At 43.4% G+C, this 18712-nt stretch overlaps 1 protein-coding gene across 1 annotated transcript in view; it reads right to left on the reverse strand.

Moving 5' to 3' along the window:
• LOC138460621 (monocarboxylate transporter 13-like) overlaps positions 1–16029 on the reverse strand; it is a 57490-nt gene extending 41461 nt beyond the window's left edge. The window contains exon 1 of the mRNA XM_069607209.1: positions 15963–16029. Within this exon, the coding sequence (XP_069463310.1) occupies positions 15963–16029 (67 nt within the window). The remainder of the gene's footprint in view (positions 1–15962) is intronic.
• Positions 16030–18712: the final 2683 nt, after the last annotated feature.

The following is an 18712-nucleotide window of genomic DNA, read 5'->3' on the forward strand; positions in this document are numbered from 1 at the left end:
CAACCAAGGTGAAACAAACCGGCGGTTAAACATATGTCCAAATGCATTCATATATATTCATCAGTGTCTCATACGTTGCAAGGTGACAGTTCAATTCAAACACAAATATCAATTGATCATCAATGTATTCAACAAAAGATTTAACCAAGTCGACATGAAAAACATATTGTTCAAATAATAAAGACAAGACAATGAAGAGAGAAAGAAAGAGAGAAAACTGTAATTGGTTAGTTTGCATTCAATAGGTTTAAAGGCGCACTGGAGGCGCGCCAAAACATCAAACCCACCAGTCAGGTCACAAGAAATTATATGAAGTACCTTGTGTTTTAGGATGGTCTTTACAAATCTCTATAGAAAAAATCCTGTACATGAAAAATGAAAAAACAAAACAAAATAAAATAAAGGTAACTCAATGTAACTTTCCAATTAAGCTGGTTTTAGCATGAAAAAAAGTAGGAGGAAGAAAGAACGAGACTTGGATTTACCAGACAGGTAATTAACCTGCTGGGGACCCTTTCAGGTACTCGATTGCTAAAATACAAAATGAGACATGCCTGTTTCTATCAGCCACTAAGGAAATATACAGTGTCTGAAAACTGAGTGTCATTTAATGGATTAACATAAATCAACTGAAAGCGTACCTCTATCGCTTCGCAGTTGCGGAAGAATCTGCCAGATACGAATCGATTCATAATTGCAAATCAAAAGATTGCAGTAACAAATATGGAGCTCCAAGTCGGCTCCAGCTAGTGATTAATTGTACGACGCAGCGTCAGAAGAACCAAACCCCAGACCTCTAAAGGTAAGAAGAGTTAAGGGATAGGGATTCACCATCTGACAATACCGAGAGAGTTGTTTTCTGATCACTTCCCTTTCATTACAGATACGAAAGAAAAATAGCCGGCCATATTTAGATGCGCATACCTGCAGCTTTGCAGCACGCTAAAGGTAAGGGGTCCAAAAAGTCACCGCGGTTTGATGAAAAGATGGGGCACATGTATTGAGTCAACTTCATTGCAGTTTTCTGTATCTCTGCATAGACAGAACGTGAAACTATGATAACTAATTGCCTGTAACGCCTGGCACACGATAGCCACCACCCAGAGCCACATCCACTTACAGAGCACTGGTAGATGGCTTGGTATGACAGTAACAGTGTGTGTGTCACCACCACCAGACACCAACGGGGTGGCCCCTCTGCCAATATAGAATATTTTTGGGGCTCTCTGGGTCTACCTCTCACCTCACACCCAGTTTCCCCTCCCAATCCGGATTCTGATCTACTGCTGGGCATTAAGAAAGCCCTAGTCCATGGATAGTGCTAAAAATTCATGGGCAAGGAATAAATAAACACAGAGACTGCTCTTAAAACAGTCTGACACATGAAAAGTGTTAAGTAACTGAGAATTTACCTCAGTTTTCCACCTTTCTCTTCTCTCCCTAGAGGACGGAGACACCACCTGATCCGCCATTGCAGACGTTTCACGGAATGTCACCCAAGATAAACCACCTGGTCCTGAAGAAGATGACCCTAATTGGAGTGGTCATCGAAACCGGTCGACCATAGGTTCATGAGCTCTCTCATGACCATGATGATGTTCCAATCAGTCAAAGTGAACACGCTAGAACAAAAGGTAGCTTTAGTAGGGTTCAATGCTATTAGAGGCTGCAACTTTTTTTTGTGGGGGTTTGCTGTTTTAACGATCCAGTACTAGGTCTGTTGTTGAGGAGGTCTCGACTTAATTGGTGATTAAACATTATAGAGAAATTCCTACAAGAAGTAACCTCCAATACGAAATAACACAAAAGAGATATGATCTAATGCTAACATTCTCTACCAATACCAGTACTGGTGATTTTTAATTGTTTGTGATCAAGTTCAATGTGATCTCTAGATGAGGGAAAGATCTCTTGCTATCCCTATTAGATAGGTGGTACACCACCAGTCTTTCTAGGGAGAGCGTGCCCTGGCAGGGGGTCAGGGTGTGCTTCTGAACAGGGACAGTCTTTATGTGTGTGTTTTTTTGACAGCCACTTTGTGAGTTACACTTATCATAGATATATACTTCACTGCCTGTTTTTTGTGATGGAAAAAAAGTAGTTCAGATTTATACAGTCCAACATATTGGCCTCTATTCCGAGATACTAGAACGTGCCGACTTTCCAGGCAAGACTATCCAGCCTAATAAATGAACCAATAATCACTGGTGTTTATTATGTCCCGGTACTATGTGTTCAATATTTATGTAGGGTATTACAATGGATGTCATCTTACCTTCAGACAGAGTTGTCAGAAGCTAAGAAGCTGAATGTTCCGTCTATCATTCTTTCACAGGATCTCCTTGATATAGCTCATATGGAGTCTGATTAAAATCAACCTGTGTAGATCAATAGATCATTTGGCCTGAATCTACCCTCTCCGGTTTGCTAAAAAGGCATGTGCTGTATATCTTGTGTAAATACTTTAGCATGCCAAGTAAAAAAGGTAAAAAAGGTAGAAAAGGTCAAGAAGGTCCTACCTTCACCTAAGAATCTAATTGGGTACATATCCGTGGGGTAATGAACCAATATATGTGTCTACTTCAAACAGGGACATTCAGAATGTTTGGTTAGTCTCCTCAGTTTTCATCAAAGGCATTGCTAGAGGGGGTTAAGGGGGGTATAGCCACGGGTCTTTTGGTTGTATCCCTGGATAGAAGCTCAGGGGTTACAACCAAAAAGGCTAGCTAGCCCCTAATCCCGACAGTCCCAAAATTAGCATAGCCCCAGATCTTTTCCAGACCTAGCAACACTCCTGGTTTTCGTCACTCGAATAATGGCTCATAAGAACCTACAGAGAAATACATTGTGAGGGGGCAGCTTAGTGCTTGGATCAAATTGGTCCAAAGTCACTGATGTCGCAAGGAAACGATTATTGTTAACATACTTTGTTCACTCCAAGTCAAAGTCGAATTGATCTGGCCATCTGAGAATTACTGCGGGCAAATTCAAAATGGCAGCTATTTATGACCCATCATGATTACGCGGCAGCGTGCTGACATCATATGTAAACACAGCGAGTGACGTTGAGCGGCCTCCACCGCGAACATAATAATCCCTTGCATATTCTTATATTTAGGGCAACTGATGCATATTGCATAACATGTATCTCATTTGTGGAATTTCTCGAATGAGTCATTTAAATTGAATGGTTATGTACCCTAGAAATCATTTGGAGCTAAGTGCTGTTATCCGATATAGATATTGTGCTTAAAACTTAAAAATCCAATAACATCCATTGATGTTGATGTGGTGTAATCCCAAAATGAACACTCAGTATGGAGGAGTCCTCCTATGAATGTTGTGTTAGGGTTGTTAATCAACAATCTGCACTGATTTCTCCTTCAGGGTATATGGTGGCTAATCCGAGTTAGTGCTCTGTGACGTTGAAGTATTTTCAAATTGGATATTAACTAGATGAATATGTCTATTGTGCGGAGGAACGTCTCAATCCTCTATCCTGGTGACAGGACACTGAGGTACCTGTAATGTGGGTGAAGCACCATTGTCTCAAAAATTGGTATTGAATTGTTTCATAAGTGGTTCTTATACATTAAGTGTGTTCACACAGGTCAGAGCTACATCAATAAAAGACTTCTCCAGGCGAATGATTCAGGGTGGATACCATGCTTACACTCTAAGCATTGTATCATTCATCATAAGGGTAACTTAGCTCTTACATTCTGTTCAGTATCCTGTCGGAGTTGCATCTCTTCTGTGTCCCTAATGAGTAAATTGTTTTTAAAGATAAAAACGCCCAAGTAAAAGTCTTAATTCATACCATTCGGGGTCAGACTGTGCAACTTTTCTATCCAGTAGAGTTCCCTTTGATCTAGTTTCTTGCCTTGGTCACCTCCTCTATGTGGTCTGTGAACTACATCTAGCATGATGAGTTTAAATTGTGCTACGGTGTGCCTGCGTTCAGAAACATGTCTTGTTACTGTCGAGCGTGCATTCTTTATACTTATGTTGCTTTTGTATTCATTCTACCTCTCTTTTACTTTCCTTGATGTTTGGCCTACATAGAAAACCCCACACGGGCAACTAAGGCCAAATATCACTGAGCTGGAGTCGCATGTAGCAAAATTCCTCGGTTAATAGACAAACAGCTTGTCGATTCTCCCATCCAGGTATATGTCTGATCTGGGAATGATATTCCTCCATTTCTGATGCCAGTCTTGTCAACCTTGGAGTCTGATTCACTGTATTTATAGGTCCTAATATGTTTACTAGGGGCTTATGGTTCATCCATAACTTGAGCCTTCTTTCCCATAGGTATGTCCTGAAATGATTTACCACCCAGGTGCATGCCAGCATTTCCTTCTCTGTCACTGAGTAGTGCTGTTCCGTACTTGTTAGCGCTTTAAATGCAAATGCTACTGTGTAGGTTTCCTTTTGTGCATGTTGCGTTCAGGCTAGGACTGGCCTATAGGGAAATGCCCGAAGTGTCAACCAATCATGCTGGTTATCCAGTATTTGTTTTACATAATGGACCACGTTTTTGTCCAGAGTGGGCCAGTTTCAAAGGTTACTAACTAGTTGCAACCAATATTACTAAGAAAATATGTTTTCAATTGCATTATTTGCAACACATTTTTATCAGAAACAGACCCTTAGATAGTACTCAGTCTGTTTGTTTTGTTTTGTTTATTCGTATTTATATAGCGCACAACAGCCCAAGGACATTGTGGCACTTGTTACAGTACAAAGCTTAGTTACTTAGTTACATAGTCATTAGCAGTATATATACAGGTTACAATATAGTTATATTACATCTGTGTTACATTACAATATACATGGCAGAAGTGGAGGAGGTAGTCCTCCACTTGCTAGTTGAGGAGAGTGGCCTTGAGATTGTTGCTGAAGACAGAGATGGAAGTTTCAGCTCTAAGGGTGGCAGGGAGTGAGTTCCAGAGTTTCGGTGCAATATAGGAGAAGCCTAGACCTCCCGCTGCTGGTGGGGCGAGTGGATGTGGTCCTTGATATTGCTTCATATAGGTATGCTGGAGCGGTTTTGTTGATGCACCTGTGAGTGATGGTGAGGATTTTCAGAGTAATACAGTCTTTGACCTGGAGCCACCGGGCTTCACGTCTGGCGTGGGATATATGGTCTCTTCTAGGGATGCTCATGGCGGCTCTGAAGGCATTGTTTTGTGTGGTTTGCAGTCTGTGAATGTTTTTGGCGGAGGTACTAGCTAGAAGGGCGTTGCAATAATCGAGTTTGGCTCCTATAGTTGCTCTAGCTATGGCCAACCGGTTGGGGCTGGATAAATAGGGTTTAATGGCATTGATGAGTTTGGTGCTGAACGCTGATGCAGAGGCTATGGTGCTGACTTGTTTGTTCATCGATAGATTTGCATTAATGTGAACACCTAGAGTCTTGACAGAGGATGATACGGAGATGGTTGAGTTGTCTATGTTGAAGTTGTTGTATAGGGGGCTTAGTTTCGATAATGTGTTTGTCCGGCCCAGGATGAGAATTTCAGTGTTCTCCCCGTTAGGACAGAGGCCATTGATTGCCATCCAAGCTTGGATAGTGGCATAGATGTTGTGAAGGGCCGTGGCGTCTTGGTGGTAGAGTCCAGATAAGGGTAAAAGTACTTGAGTGTCGTCTGCATAGTTTGTATATGCAAAACCCATGGATTCAAGTAGGTCGAAGAGGGGTTTTGTGAAGAGGTTATAGAGGGTGGGGGCTGTACAAGATCCTTGGGGGACACCACAGTTTATAGTGGTAGGATCTGCGTTAGCTGTGTCGGAGTAGACCTTCATGGCTCTTCCTTTAAGGAAGGAAGTGATCCAGGATGCTGCTTGATTAGAGAAATGGGCTGCATGGGTGAGGTGGGTGGTGAGTGTTTGGTGATCTACCAGGTCAAAAGCAGCTGATAGATCGAGGAGGAGGAGCAAGGCAGGTTTGCCTTAGTCCATGATCTGTGAGATTTGATTTTTTAGATCTAATAAGGCGGATTCTGTTCCATGCCCGAAACGGAAGCCAGATTGTCTTTTGCCTAGTATGGAGTTAGATTCTATGTATGATTGGATCTGTTCTTGACAGTAATGAATTATGTGTCCACTTTCAATGGGCACCACTCTTTCATTGGTGTCTGGGTGGATTTTATACCCCAGTGCGACACTGTTTGCGTCAGTGCTGCCCCTATTCAATATGCGCTTGCATCTACTGCTATGATAGTATCATTCTTTGTGTTAAATGGCTTAAGGCTGATGGCTTCTGTTATATCTTTTTACATCTCCTTGAATACTGTCTTGCACTGTACCATTCACTCCTATTTCTCCACTTTTCGCAACAATTTTCTCAGATCCTCCATCTTGTTGGAAAAGCCTCTCACAAACTTAGTTTAATATTCTGCCTTCCCCATGAGGGACTACAACTGCTGCTTGGTTTGCGGTGCAATTGCTTGCACTAAGCTCTCTTGGGCTTCCATCCCTGCTGCTGAGACTGTGTACCCCGGAAAGTCTAAGTTCACACTTTCCCTTTTTTAGTATAATTCCTTTTTCTTTCAGCCTATTGAGTATTTTCTCCAGGGCTGCATCATGCTCTTCTCTAGCGGTCCTGTGGATCAATAATTCATCTTGGAAGAACTTGACATTTTCAATACCTTAGAGTGTTTCTTTCATGATCCTTTGGAATATCGATGCTGCTGAACACAATTCGAATGGCATGTGCTTGTATTGGTACTTGCCATAAGGCATCACAAATGCTGTCAACTGTTTCGACTTTGGATGTAGTTTAACCTGGTGGTATGCACCTGCTATGTCAAATTCAGAAAATATTGCATCTCCTTGTAGTGATTGTATCATCTCTATTATATTTGGTAATGGAAAATTGTCGCTCACTACCTCTTGAATCAAGGATCTAAGGTTTATGCACATTCTGTGTTTGTCGGACCCATTTCTTTTGGTTATTACTATGGGGCTGAGCCAGTCTGTTGCCTCCACTGCTTCAATTATGTTCCGCTTTTCGAACAGCTTCTTCAACATCCCTTGCATTTCTTCTCTAGCTGTGATTTGATTTGATATGATTTATACCACGCGCTACGGACCCTGAGGCTTAAGGGCGCTGACTAAACAGACAAATACAGTAATCATAAAGCCAAAAACAGAACAACAACAGTCAAAAAGAAACATACACAAGATAACCAATGAAAAGTAAAAACAGGAAAAATATGGCAAAGGAGTGAGGGGATCAGTTCAACACAATCCTAAATTTAGGGAGCGAGGCCATAGCCTGTGAATGTATAATTCTGTTCAAGAACAAAGGCAAACTAATGAATCCACATCCTATGACTATACAGTCTGTATTGTCCACTGAACACCAATTTTCAATCTGCAGCCAACGGAGGACTTTCATGTCCTGAGTTCTGACCCAGGTTTTGGTTACACCATGCTAGAATTTTGTTTTTCAGCGCCTCTCAATATTCAAATTGTTTCGGTTTATCAACATTAGTTAGAATGATGTTTCTGGAGTCCAACACAAAGCTCCTTACATTAGAGTCTGTAATTTTGACCATCATTGCTATTATATATCTAAAGTCCTTAGAAGCTGGAGGGACCGATGGTAAAGCAGGCTTAGTAGGAGGTGCAGTACCCTCCAAAGAAATTACACCCCCTGGGCAAGAAATAGAAGAGGCTACATTTGCTTGCATGGACAAGCCTACATCGGAGGATTCAGTAGGGACTATTTGGCAGCCCTGATGAACCCCAATCGGTCGGGAGGTAATTTGGGATGACTTTTCCAGTACTTTATAATCAAGCAGGCTGGGCTGACTGGGCTTCTGTGCGTTAGATAGAAATAACGGCATTCTAGGTCCAACAGAGACCAGCCAGGACTGGAATTCCTCAAAGTTCGAGCAAGCAGCTAAATCCCTACGCATTTCTTCTGACTGCTCCCCTTTTTTTAAAGGCTGTGCTAACAGGAACTGGGTACCACCTCCAAGGGTATCATGATGATCTGGTGTCATAGATAGGGAGGAACTGGACCAGGCAACGCTGGCGTCACTCTTAGGATTTTTATTAATACGTAGCTGATTCATGAGCAAAGGATGCTCATTCTGAAGTTTTTGTCTTGTTTTAGCACTTAAGGCCAGCACTTCAGATATACGGCTACCACTCCTGTGGGAAACCCAAGATGGTGACTGAAAGGAGAATTCAGTTTTGCTTGAGGTGTCAGGCTGATTATCAGCAGTCTCTGTATCAGACTGAGTAACAGCAGTCTCCACCTTAGGGCTATAGCTAGTATCAGGTACGGGAAAGAAATCTGTGCCCTTGTCCCAATTGGACATTATTTGCAGTGTTTGTGATCTCGTAACTGACCTGCCCAAATAGAGGTTTTAGGGTGCTTGAAAAGAACACAAGGTAAAACGCACTTGGGGTGTGCTCCGGGAGCAAGTGCTTACCTGTGTGGATTGGAATAGTGCTAAGGTGAGCTGCCACCGAATGATGCCGTTGTCGCCGTCGAGGAGAGTGCAGGCATGGAACTAGTGGCTGGCGGGCTGAAGGACTCAAAGCATGATAACAGCTGTAGTCCTTGCTGCAAGCCTCGCTGCTGCCGCTGCCGAGAGCCGCTACAGAGAGAATTGCGACCGAGAGCCTGAGAGCCTTGCGACCGAGCTTGCAGCTACACCACTACGACGATTGGAGATGTAACTGGTACTGCTCTGACTCTTAGTTTGATTCTGTGCATGTACCATTTGAGTGTCCCTATTGTGCTTTCAAATACTTCAGCATACTTCTCAACTATACCTTGTTTCCTTGTACCTGATACTGCCATGACTGGTTCCGTGGCGTTTGTATCCAATTATACATCTAGTTTTGCTTGATGTGGTCAGATTGGTAGTGCACGCGTATATTAATGACAGACACTCTTCCCCTCGATCTCTTGTCTTTGAATTGTATATCTGTCTTGAAGTATCCTGGTACTTCCACAGGCTCTTGGTTTAGATTTGGATCTCTTCAGTTGCTGTACTTCTTTCTTCCACTTTTGTTTGCACTGTTTCTCTGATACGATCGTGGGATCTGACACTGAGGCAACCATCATTCGTCTTGGCTTTTCTCCTAATTGTACATCCTAATTGTACATCATAGTATGGTTTTTCTTTTTTTTTTCCTTTTCTTTTGAGCGGGTGGTCTCCGCCCTTAATGGTCTATTTGTTTTCCATTAGGCTTCGTTCACTGCTGTCCAGTCATTTGGTCGACTACAAACTGGTCGACTGCAATTTGGTCGACGTCATTTGGTCGAAAATCAAATGGTCGAATTTTTTATTTTTTATTTATATATGTGTTTTGTGGGTTTTCGTGTAGAAAAATAAAAAAAAGAAAAAAAAGAGGGTTGGGGTGGGGGGATACCCCCCAAAAAAACCCAAAAAAGGGGTAAAAATAAAGAAAATAAAAAATTCGACCATTTGGTTTTCGACCAAATTGATTCGACCAGTTGTCCAGTCGACCAATTGTTTTCGACCAAATGACTGGCAACCTCGTTCACTTGCATGACTTCTTTCTCCTGATTCTGCTTTTGATCCTTTTGTTTGTGAAGCATGCTCTTTTGTATTCTATATTCAGTATGCAGGTGTTTTGCATTACAGACTTTTTTCCTATGTCTTCAAACGCCTGCATCCCAGTACTAGTGAGTCTCTCAGCATATGTCTAGAATATCTCTTAAGTGACAATCAGTTTCTAACTCTGATAGCACCCATTGAGTCCAAAAAGAAGGACGTAAAACATCTTGAGATTGGGCAGAGCGGTAAATGAGGCGGTAATAGTGTTACCGCTGCATGTTACTGCTCTGCTCAACTCATGATGAGGCCCATAGTAATGTAGCCTGTCACTTAGTTTGTTCCCTCTGTTCTCAATCTTTTGTGCTTCTTCATATGGCTGCCGCACATTTTTCAACTTTGTTGTGCCTGCCTTAGGTGCCCATCCACTGGCCACATCACAACTGATAGCATCCTATCGGGGACCGGCAGGCTTTAACCGACCCCTCATCCAAAGGCACACTTCCTAAGGCCCCTGTCTGCTACCAGAATGCTGCCACCTCTTTGGTCCCCTGGGATGTCCTCTGTGCCCCCACCACCCCCTGGTCCCCTATGATGTTCTCTGTGCCCCCTTCCCGGTCCCCTGTGATGTCCTCTGTGTCCTCCTCCCCCTCCCTGGTCCCCTGTGATGTCCTCTGTGCCTTCCCTACCCCCCTTTCTCTCTTCCCCTCATCCTGCTTCCTCCCTTCCTGCTTTTCCTGATCTCTTCTTTCCTGCCTTCCCCTTCTCCCTTCTTCCACCCCGCTTTTCTCCATAACTACCGTTGGAGTTTTCTTGATTCACTATGGTTTCACCATCCCCGACCTGTTGCCTTCACTTGGATTTGACTTTGTGGAACTATTGGGGCTCATTACAAGTCCAGTGGTAGCCGTGCGGGTAAAACCGGCAGGCTGCCGCCGGACCCGTAGTGAATTACTGGCGCCGGACTTGCTGGAATTACTGGGACATTACAGCCCTGGCAATTCTGTAAATCCCCATTCCCGTGGAGTCCCATAGAACTCCACGGGAATGGGGACAGCGGAAACACTGGCACCATGTCATAATGGTGTTTCCGTGCATCTCTGCGGGCGGGTGCCGATCCGCCTGCCAGGTCAGACCTGGCGGGCGGGACAGCACCCGCCCGCAGAACTCGAGTTTGCCGGTCTGGAAAACTGTGCCGGTACGGTTCTACTGGCACTGTTAATTCCAGACCGGCAAACTTGTAATGAAGCCCATTGGGCCTCATTACGAGTTTGGAGGTAGCCCTGCGGTCATTACTGGCATGGCTACCTCCAAACTCGTGTCCGGGTCCCGAAAAAAGGGAATTACCGGGCCATTCCAACTTTTGCGGCCCCGGTAATTCCCGGTAATTCCCATTCTTGGGACCCGGACCCGGTACATCCCCATTCCCATTTGAGCCCCCATAGGGCTCAATGGGAATGGGGAGGATGCTAACAACGGACCTGTTAATGATGGGTCCGTTGTTAGCATCCTGGTCTGCTTGCTGGTGCCGGTATGCACGTCTGGCCAGACCAGACGTGCATACCGCCACCTGCGACCAAACTCCTAATGTGGCGGCCCGGTATGAATGGTGCCGGCACATTATGTATTTTACTGACTTCTGCCACTGTATTCGCTCTCCCGTCTGCTTCTCTGCTCTTTTTCACAGTTTTATTCTCTGCTCTTTCCTCCCCTTCCTTCTCCCTTTCTCCCTCCTTACTTTTTTCTATGTAAACACTCTATCACAATTGTCCCTGATAATAGCATCAAATGTTTGTCTCCTCCCCCTTCCCTTACTATTCTCCTCCGCACCCTCCCCCCCCCCCACACCCCTAGCACTATCTGAAATGTTGTCAGGCCTAGTATGATAGTCGCTTGTTTTGTTCTTCTCCTTCTCCTTTACTCCAACCCCCCCACCCCCACCTTTTGTCAAATTCCAGCACTACCTCAATTGTCTTCAGGTATAGTAATGTAGCCGCTTGTCTGTTCTCATTCTCCTTAACTATCATTGTCAAAAGCACTTGTACTACCTGAAATGTCGCCAAGCTGATTATGATAGTTATTTTCACACTCTGAATGTATCAAGGACTTGTTCCCTCCCTGCCTTGAAGCGCTTTGAAACACATTATGCCTCATTACAAGTTTGGCGGTAGCCATAGGGCTCAATGGGAATGGGGAGGCCGGATGCACCGGCACCATTGAGAATGGTGCCGGTGCATCCGACATGCTCTGCTCGCGGGTGCCGGTCCGTCCGCCAGGTCAGACCTGGCAAACGAAAAAGGCACCTGCGAGCAGAACTCATAGTTTGCTGGTCGGGTAACTACGGAACCGGCAAGCTTACCGGTACCATAGTTACCAGACTGGCAAACTTGTAAGTTGAGGCCCATTGTGTATAAGCTCTATATAAATAATCAATTCAATTCACTCAATATTAGATCCCTAATTTTCTTTTTCTCCTTGGAGCGTTTGGAACATGCACTGGCCCTCTATCCCGATAGCATTTGTTAGTATGTCTGCTTTCTTTTTCTCACCCAGTTATTGGAGCCGTGATGCTTCCCCATTCACATTAAAATATTGTAGCAATTGTTGTCATGCATACTGGCCTACCTGGGCTTTATTATCAGAAGACTGGTGGAGTAGCCACATCATCTTGAGCCATTTTCTCTCTGTGCTTGCTTTATTTAACTCAGTTTGCTGCTTCACACGCTCAATCTACTTTCTTTTATTTATTTCTTGTTTTGTTTTTTGTCTTGCAGATCCCGTTCCTCGTCGCCATTTGCAGAGTCCAAGGTGCCATGAATCCCTCTCTCGCTCCTCCCTCTCGTCTCTCGGCCCCTGCGCGCCTTCCTCGCCCTGCACGTTCTCCCGTTGAGCGCACAGCCACGATGCACTCATGTGTCACTACAAAAAGCTCCTCCCTCTTGTCTCTCACCCGCCGCGCGCCTTCCCCGCCCTGCACGCTCTCCCGTTGAGCGCACAGCCACGATGCACTTATGTGTCACTACAAGAAGCTCCTCCCTCTCGTCTCTCACCCGCCGCGCGCCTTCCCCGCCCTGCACGCTCTCCCGTTGAGCGCACAGCCACGATGTACTCATGTGTCACTACAAGAAGGCAAATGTGTTTGCCTCTAACAACGAGTTCTCTATATGTCTACACATTTCTGTATATATATTTCAACTGCATTCCTTAAAAAGAAAGGACAGGCTTCACCTTTGTATGTACAGTACGTTTTTGGAATACTTTGGTGGGTAGAAAAGGAGTTCGAAGGGTTGCACATTTGTTTGTCACAGTTCAGTCTCCAACTGAAAGGCCAGAAAGTCAAATGCAAAGTGGGGAAATGGGGTGGCAGGAGATCATATCAGTACCAGATTCCTACAGCTTCTAAGCACTGTAATCACAGCTGTTATTATTTCCAGGTTTAATGGTACTCAATGTATTGACTGAAAGTAGGAAGGGCTAATTGATCCCTTGCAAAATGCAGGCTTGTTCCATGGCAGAGCCAAGCGTTTAACCCGTGAACAATTCAACTGAGCGGCCGTTTAATGTGATGAACCGTGCAATTGGATCTCCCTGCTTATTAAAGTGTTCACCTCCACTGTGGTGCCAGTAGTGTCCGCTTAGCATCTTGTGTTCCACTGATTGTGTGTCTGGCGTGCACTGACTGTGCATGCTAAGGCACTGGCATTCAGAAGGAGACCCTTGCCTTCTGTGCCCAGGAGTAGATGCCGAGAGCCTGTGCTGTGTGGGCAAAGGGACCATAACATGATGCAAAGTGCTCAAAGTATGGCTTGTGGTTGAGGAGACTCAGATTAGTTAATACATGTGTTGATTGTGGACATTGTTTCCTTTTTTCACCTTTATTGAGTATTTGGTTAATGTAAAAACCTTAAGCACTACATAAAGAACATCACATATTTTAAACAGTATAACAATGAAAAACAGTAGTATACAAACTACTCAGCTAAAAATTCAGTAGGACCAATTTTAAAATATGCATTAGATGTGATTCTGTTCAAAACAGTAATTTACATTGCCAACCACACCTAACTGTATAGGATATTTATACATTTCAAAACATTTTAGCAGCCTTACAAATAAAACATGCAGCCGCAGTGATAACAGTTGATTCAGCCATGTAGAGTGCATTCCAGAATTGGTCTGATTCCATTAGTTCAATAGTCGCAACAGGTTTTCCATATCATTTAACATAGAGAGATTTTAGTGTGGGACATTTAGTTAACATATGACGGTCAGTTTCTATATCTAAGTGGCAAAGTCTTACTCATGGGGGATATGTTTCCAAGCACAATGATATTCCCAGGTAGGTAGCAGGTTAAAACACAGATATAGAATACATCCTTTCAGAGACTGATCGCATTACTTGCATAGGTAAGTGCAAGGAGCGTTGAGGGAGAAACTCAGAGACGAGTATGTATTACATATTTTCTTAAGCGCTAATGCGGCCATTTTACTCTAGACTTCTGTTTTAAAATCTGTTGTATATTCGGTAAGTCCTATGCATGAGCCAGAGCTATGCCCAGGTACATCAATAATTATTTAGCTGATTGTTCTAATTCAGAAATGAATCTGTTATCTTTCCTATGGGCATCACGAGTGCCCAATATTCTTACAAGGTTGTTTGCGTTGCTCTGCGGAGAGAACCGCTTCAGGTACAGGAGGGTACGTTGGGTGAGCCAGGGGGTGGGTAAGGAGCAGATGTCAAATTCCATCCGTAACGCCTCCACAGGGATAGAGCTGGGTAGGTTCATGACAGACCGGAGTACTCTTCCCTCAAATTTATCAAGCCAGTTTATATATTTAAAGGGAAGAGCCTGAAGGCTGTATAATATTGCTGGTATAATACTTGTTTTATAGATGATTAGAAAGCCTTCTATGTTATTTCCACCCGTGTTAGTAATATAATGTTTAATAATCAGCCATTTTTTCTAAATCTTAGTGTTTGCAATGTCCCTAATAGAAGTGGATCGTAGGGTTGAGCCTTAGTGGGAAACCTAAATATATGTATCTGTAAACCACTTCAATATTATCTTTGCCCAATTTCCATTCAAAAGTATTTTCTGTGCCAATGACCCGCCTGGACACATGCTTTTGGTTTTCTTGGTGCTAATCATCATGTGGTTTTCCTGTGCAAAAAGGGTAAGGGCATCTATTGAGCGTTGAAGGCCCAAAGGTGTTTGATCAAAGAGGACAGTGTCGTCGGCATATCCTAGCCACGACACTGACACACTGTTAACTTTGGGCAGAAAGTTTTGCGCCTCAATGATCGACATGTCCATGTCTGAGACGAATAGGTTAAAAAGCAGGGGGGCAAGAACACATCCCTGCTTCAATCCTGAATTAGTGTCAATCTACAAGCTCAACTCCCCCTCCTGGTTTAATCGAACTGTGACTGTTGTATCCAGGTATAGTGATTTATGGAAGTGCAATAAATGCGAATCTATTCCCCAACGTAAGAGATTTAACCATAGAAGTTCACGAGATACAAGGTCGAAGGCCGTACTGTAGTCGACAAGGGAACAGTAGAGATTGGATTCTGCACTGCGCCTCGCTTCAGCCATGAGATATTGCATCATACATATATTATCCAATGTGCAATGCCCCTTTCGGAAGCCTGTTTGAAAAGGGTTTAGTAGACCTTGCTCCTGAGCCCATTCATTAAGTCTTTTTAGTAGTATTGATGAGAATATCTTTTGGCTCGATTCAAGCATTGCTAAAAGTCTGTAATTAAGGGGATCGTGTCTTATGCCTTTTTAGTGGACGGTTATGAGTATAGACCTCCTCCAGCTGTCAGGAATGCGGCCAGGGCCTCAATGTATCTAGCTTTAGTTGAAATTTAGCCCGGAATACAGTTTTTTTTTAAGACTGATGTTAGCTATTCCATCTGGGGCAGGAGCACAGGAGGGTCTCATTTTTTTTAATTATCATGATTATATCTTTTTCATCAAAACCCTCACCAAAAAGCTTATTACGAGCGGCATAACTGTCCACATCAGTTTTTATCTCACCGTCTGGTGCAACATGTGTTTGTGTAATGTGTGCTGGCCATTGAGATTCAGATACAGCATTTAGTGCTATAGATGTTGATCCAGCCAAAAATGTCCTAAAGCGAGACCAGAACGGTTTGCTGTTGCTTGCTTTCAGGATTCTAAATAGAGTTGACAAATTTGAGTTATTTAAAGAGTGTTTATGCTGAATCAGCCAATTCTCATAGCAAGTTGTTAGCGGAGTGAGTTTTGCTTTCTTTCTCATTAAGTGAGAGATTGAATTGTTTTCTGATCATCACCCTGTCCCCACGATAGAGTATCTTTCTATGCAGGATAACAGGATTGAAGTTAGAGAGATTAACTCTCCTTATCATGCTAGTTTTGTTTAATTTACGAGCATCAACAGATTCCGCTAGGTTTTTCACCAGGAGCTTAATATTCCAATCGGGTAAGGCCACCATGGTTCAAGGTGTTCTTTGATTGCTGACATCATGTTACTAATGAGAAACTGGGTTTTTAGTTTCCACTCGTTCGGCACGTGTGCTGATTTGAAAATAGCGGTATCCTCTATTATTTCCAACTCTGGAGCATGAAGAAATTGAGGTCCACAAAGATCATTAGTTTCATTTTTATGGGTTTATTCAATTGAATTGTCCAATTGATGGGGTATCAAGTGGCGCCGACACGTGTTTCGACCTTACAGGTCTTTTTCAAGGCTGATGAGTACAGGGCATAGGTATGCCATGGTCTATGCTGGGTGCATTGGTGTCTGGTCCTTCCAGTTGGGCCTGCGTTACTGGTGGATGTGGGGCTTAGTCCGCCCTTGTCTTGTTAAAGTTGCTGAGGTAAGCACCTCTTGTTGTGGTCGCGTCTCTGCCTTCGGATCCAGCTGAATACCTCTATTTTCATATCAGCACACGCACCGAACGAGTGGAAACTAAAAAAACAATTTCTCATAATTACAATAGGCACCACGAGCACGGGCCTTTTTGAGTTTCCGCCAACTGGCTGCTAGTGAACCTCAATAACAGAGACTGTAGGCGCAGCAACCCACGGTTCCTGGTGCTCCTAACATCATGTTACTAATGTCTATGGCCATTTTTGGTGACCACATAAGACGATTTCCTGTATTATTAGTTTTAGCTGCAGTTGTGATAAAAGAGATGGAGTGAAAATGCCCCAATCTGGAAGTCCACGAAAGTGCGGCATGGTCACTGTGATCATTGTGGCCTATGTTTAATAAGTCACAGCTTTAATTTTTATGTTTGCTACAACATATTATAGATACGGTTTGGAGCAACCATTTGTCCAAGTTAAGTTGGAGTCTGAGTGGTCGGGATTCTTTCTGGGAAGGCAAAACAAGTCATTCCCGTCAATTAAACTCTTCCATCCACGATCAATACCACTACTCCTGTACATTTCACAGGTCTGATTCATTTCCGCACTTGACTCTGCGTGCGTATCTAAGTGTAGAGCATGAGTGGTAAAGTCTCCTGCAATTAAAAGCTTGTCAGCCGGATGGTTACTGTCGCACATTAAAATAATATTTTCTATCAAGTTTTGTATTTTAGATGTAACCTTGCAATTGAGAGGATCATAAACATTGATCAGCAATATTCTTTCTTTAGAAGCGGGTGTGAATAGAAAGGCCGTCATTACATATGGAAGAGTATGACCTAAACATACTGCTTCCAATGAAACGCTGACACAAGCACCTATGGCCAAGCCACCACTTGGGCGACCTCAATTTGAGCTTTTAGCAGGGTTACAGAGTATATTATAGCCATCAATGTTACAGTTAGTAGTGAAACAAGATTCCTGAAGCAAGAAAATATCAAAGGAAGTTAAACAAAGTAAACCCAGCGGTCGGGCAAGGAAAGAATGGTGACCTCTAGTGTTCCATGAAGTCCATATGAGTGTCAAGTCAGAGGCTTTATGTCAAACGGTGTTAGATAATGCTGTTTCACTGATCCATTGCTCAGCCTGACTCTTATCTGGATCATAGGTGGTAGAGCTGACTATAGAGGCAAATAGCAATTGAAGTTCGGAGCAATGATTTCCAGTATAAGTCGTTGGCTTAGCAAGATTTAGTTGCAGTGGTTTTGCTGGGTTTTCAGGCCAAGGTATGAGCTGTTTTCTGCAGACTGTAAGTCTGAAGCAAAAGTTTTCAAGTTCAGAAGCACATTGTTTAAGCAGAATCACCATCGACTGAGAGACAAACTCTATGATAACCCAATTTAAAGGGCTATCAAACTTTGGTTGATCTATATGGATAAAGTCAGCAGAGTTTATCATTGTTAACTGGTTGATCTGTGAGAAGATTTCCATGATGATCTTCCGATTTAAGAATGGGCTACGATCGGTCAGATAGATTTTCTCCAATTTGGCCCATTTTCCCAAGGAATTTGGGTTGTCGTTGGTGGTGAAAATGTTCCTTTTCCCCAGGATAGGCCATACCTTTCTCTCCTTTAAAGATGAAGTGTTACCTGGCAGCATCAGATTTTGTATCAGATTAGAATTGTCTCTGCTCTGGGGAAGCCTAGAAGCAGCTGGCGCTTCAGGTGCTACATGGTGATTGCTAGTGAGCGTAAGCCTTTCTATTGGCTTAGTTGTTCTGCTAACAGAATTTTTAAGTGTGGTTGATTCCATGTCCTACATGATGTGATTTTCTGATGCATGTAGCCATCGATCTAATGGTCCCTGCAATTGAGCCTGCCTGACTGTCCCGTCACTTAAGATATGCAACACTATAGTCCTTGGGGTTTTTCCAGGTGCGGGTAATGGGTCGTAGCTCTGCCCAAGGTGCAAAGTTGTTCTTTTTCACCTTTTTCTTATTTTTTTGCACTCTGCATATATCATTCATACCGATCAGAATCAGGTCAAAAGTGGGATTTCCTTTTATAGGTGGAATGATTGGAGGAGGAGCTATTATAATTTCCTCGTAGTCCCAATCATCCTTCTCAGATGATTGAGAATCAACGCAATCCGCTTCCTGCAATACCGACTGTATGGAGCAATTTTCAGCTGAGGGAATGCGTATCATTTGCAGAAGAGTGCTTTTGGGATGTGACCAGGTATCCTTTTTTCCTCTGATAGTTTTGGGGGAGCCCGCTTGCAGAGGCCTAGAATTCTCCAGTATTATGT

This window comes from Ambystoma mexicanum, chromosome 1p (assembly GCF_040938575.1).
Source record: "Ambystoma mexicanum isolate Mex_15411 chromosome 1p, UKY_AmexF1_1, whole genome shotgun sequence".
NCBI lineage: Eukaryota > Metazoa > Chordata > Amphibia > Caudata > Ambystomatidae > Ambystoma > Ambystoma mexicanum.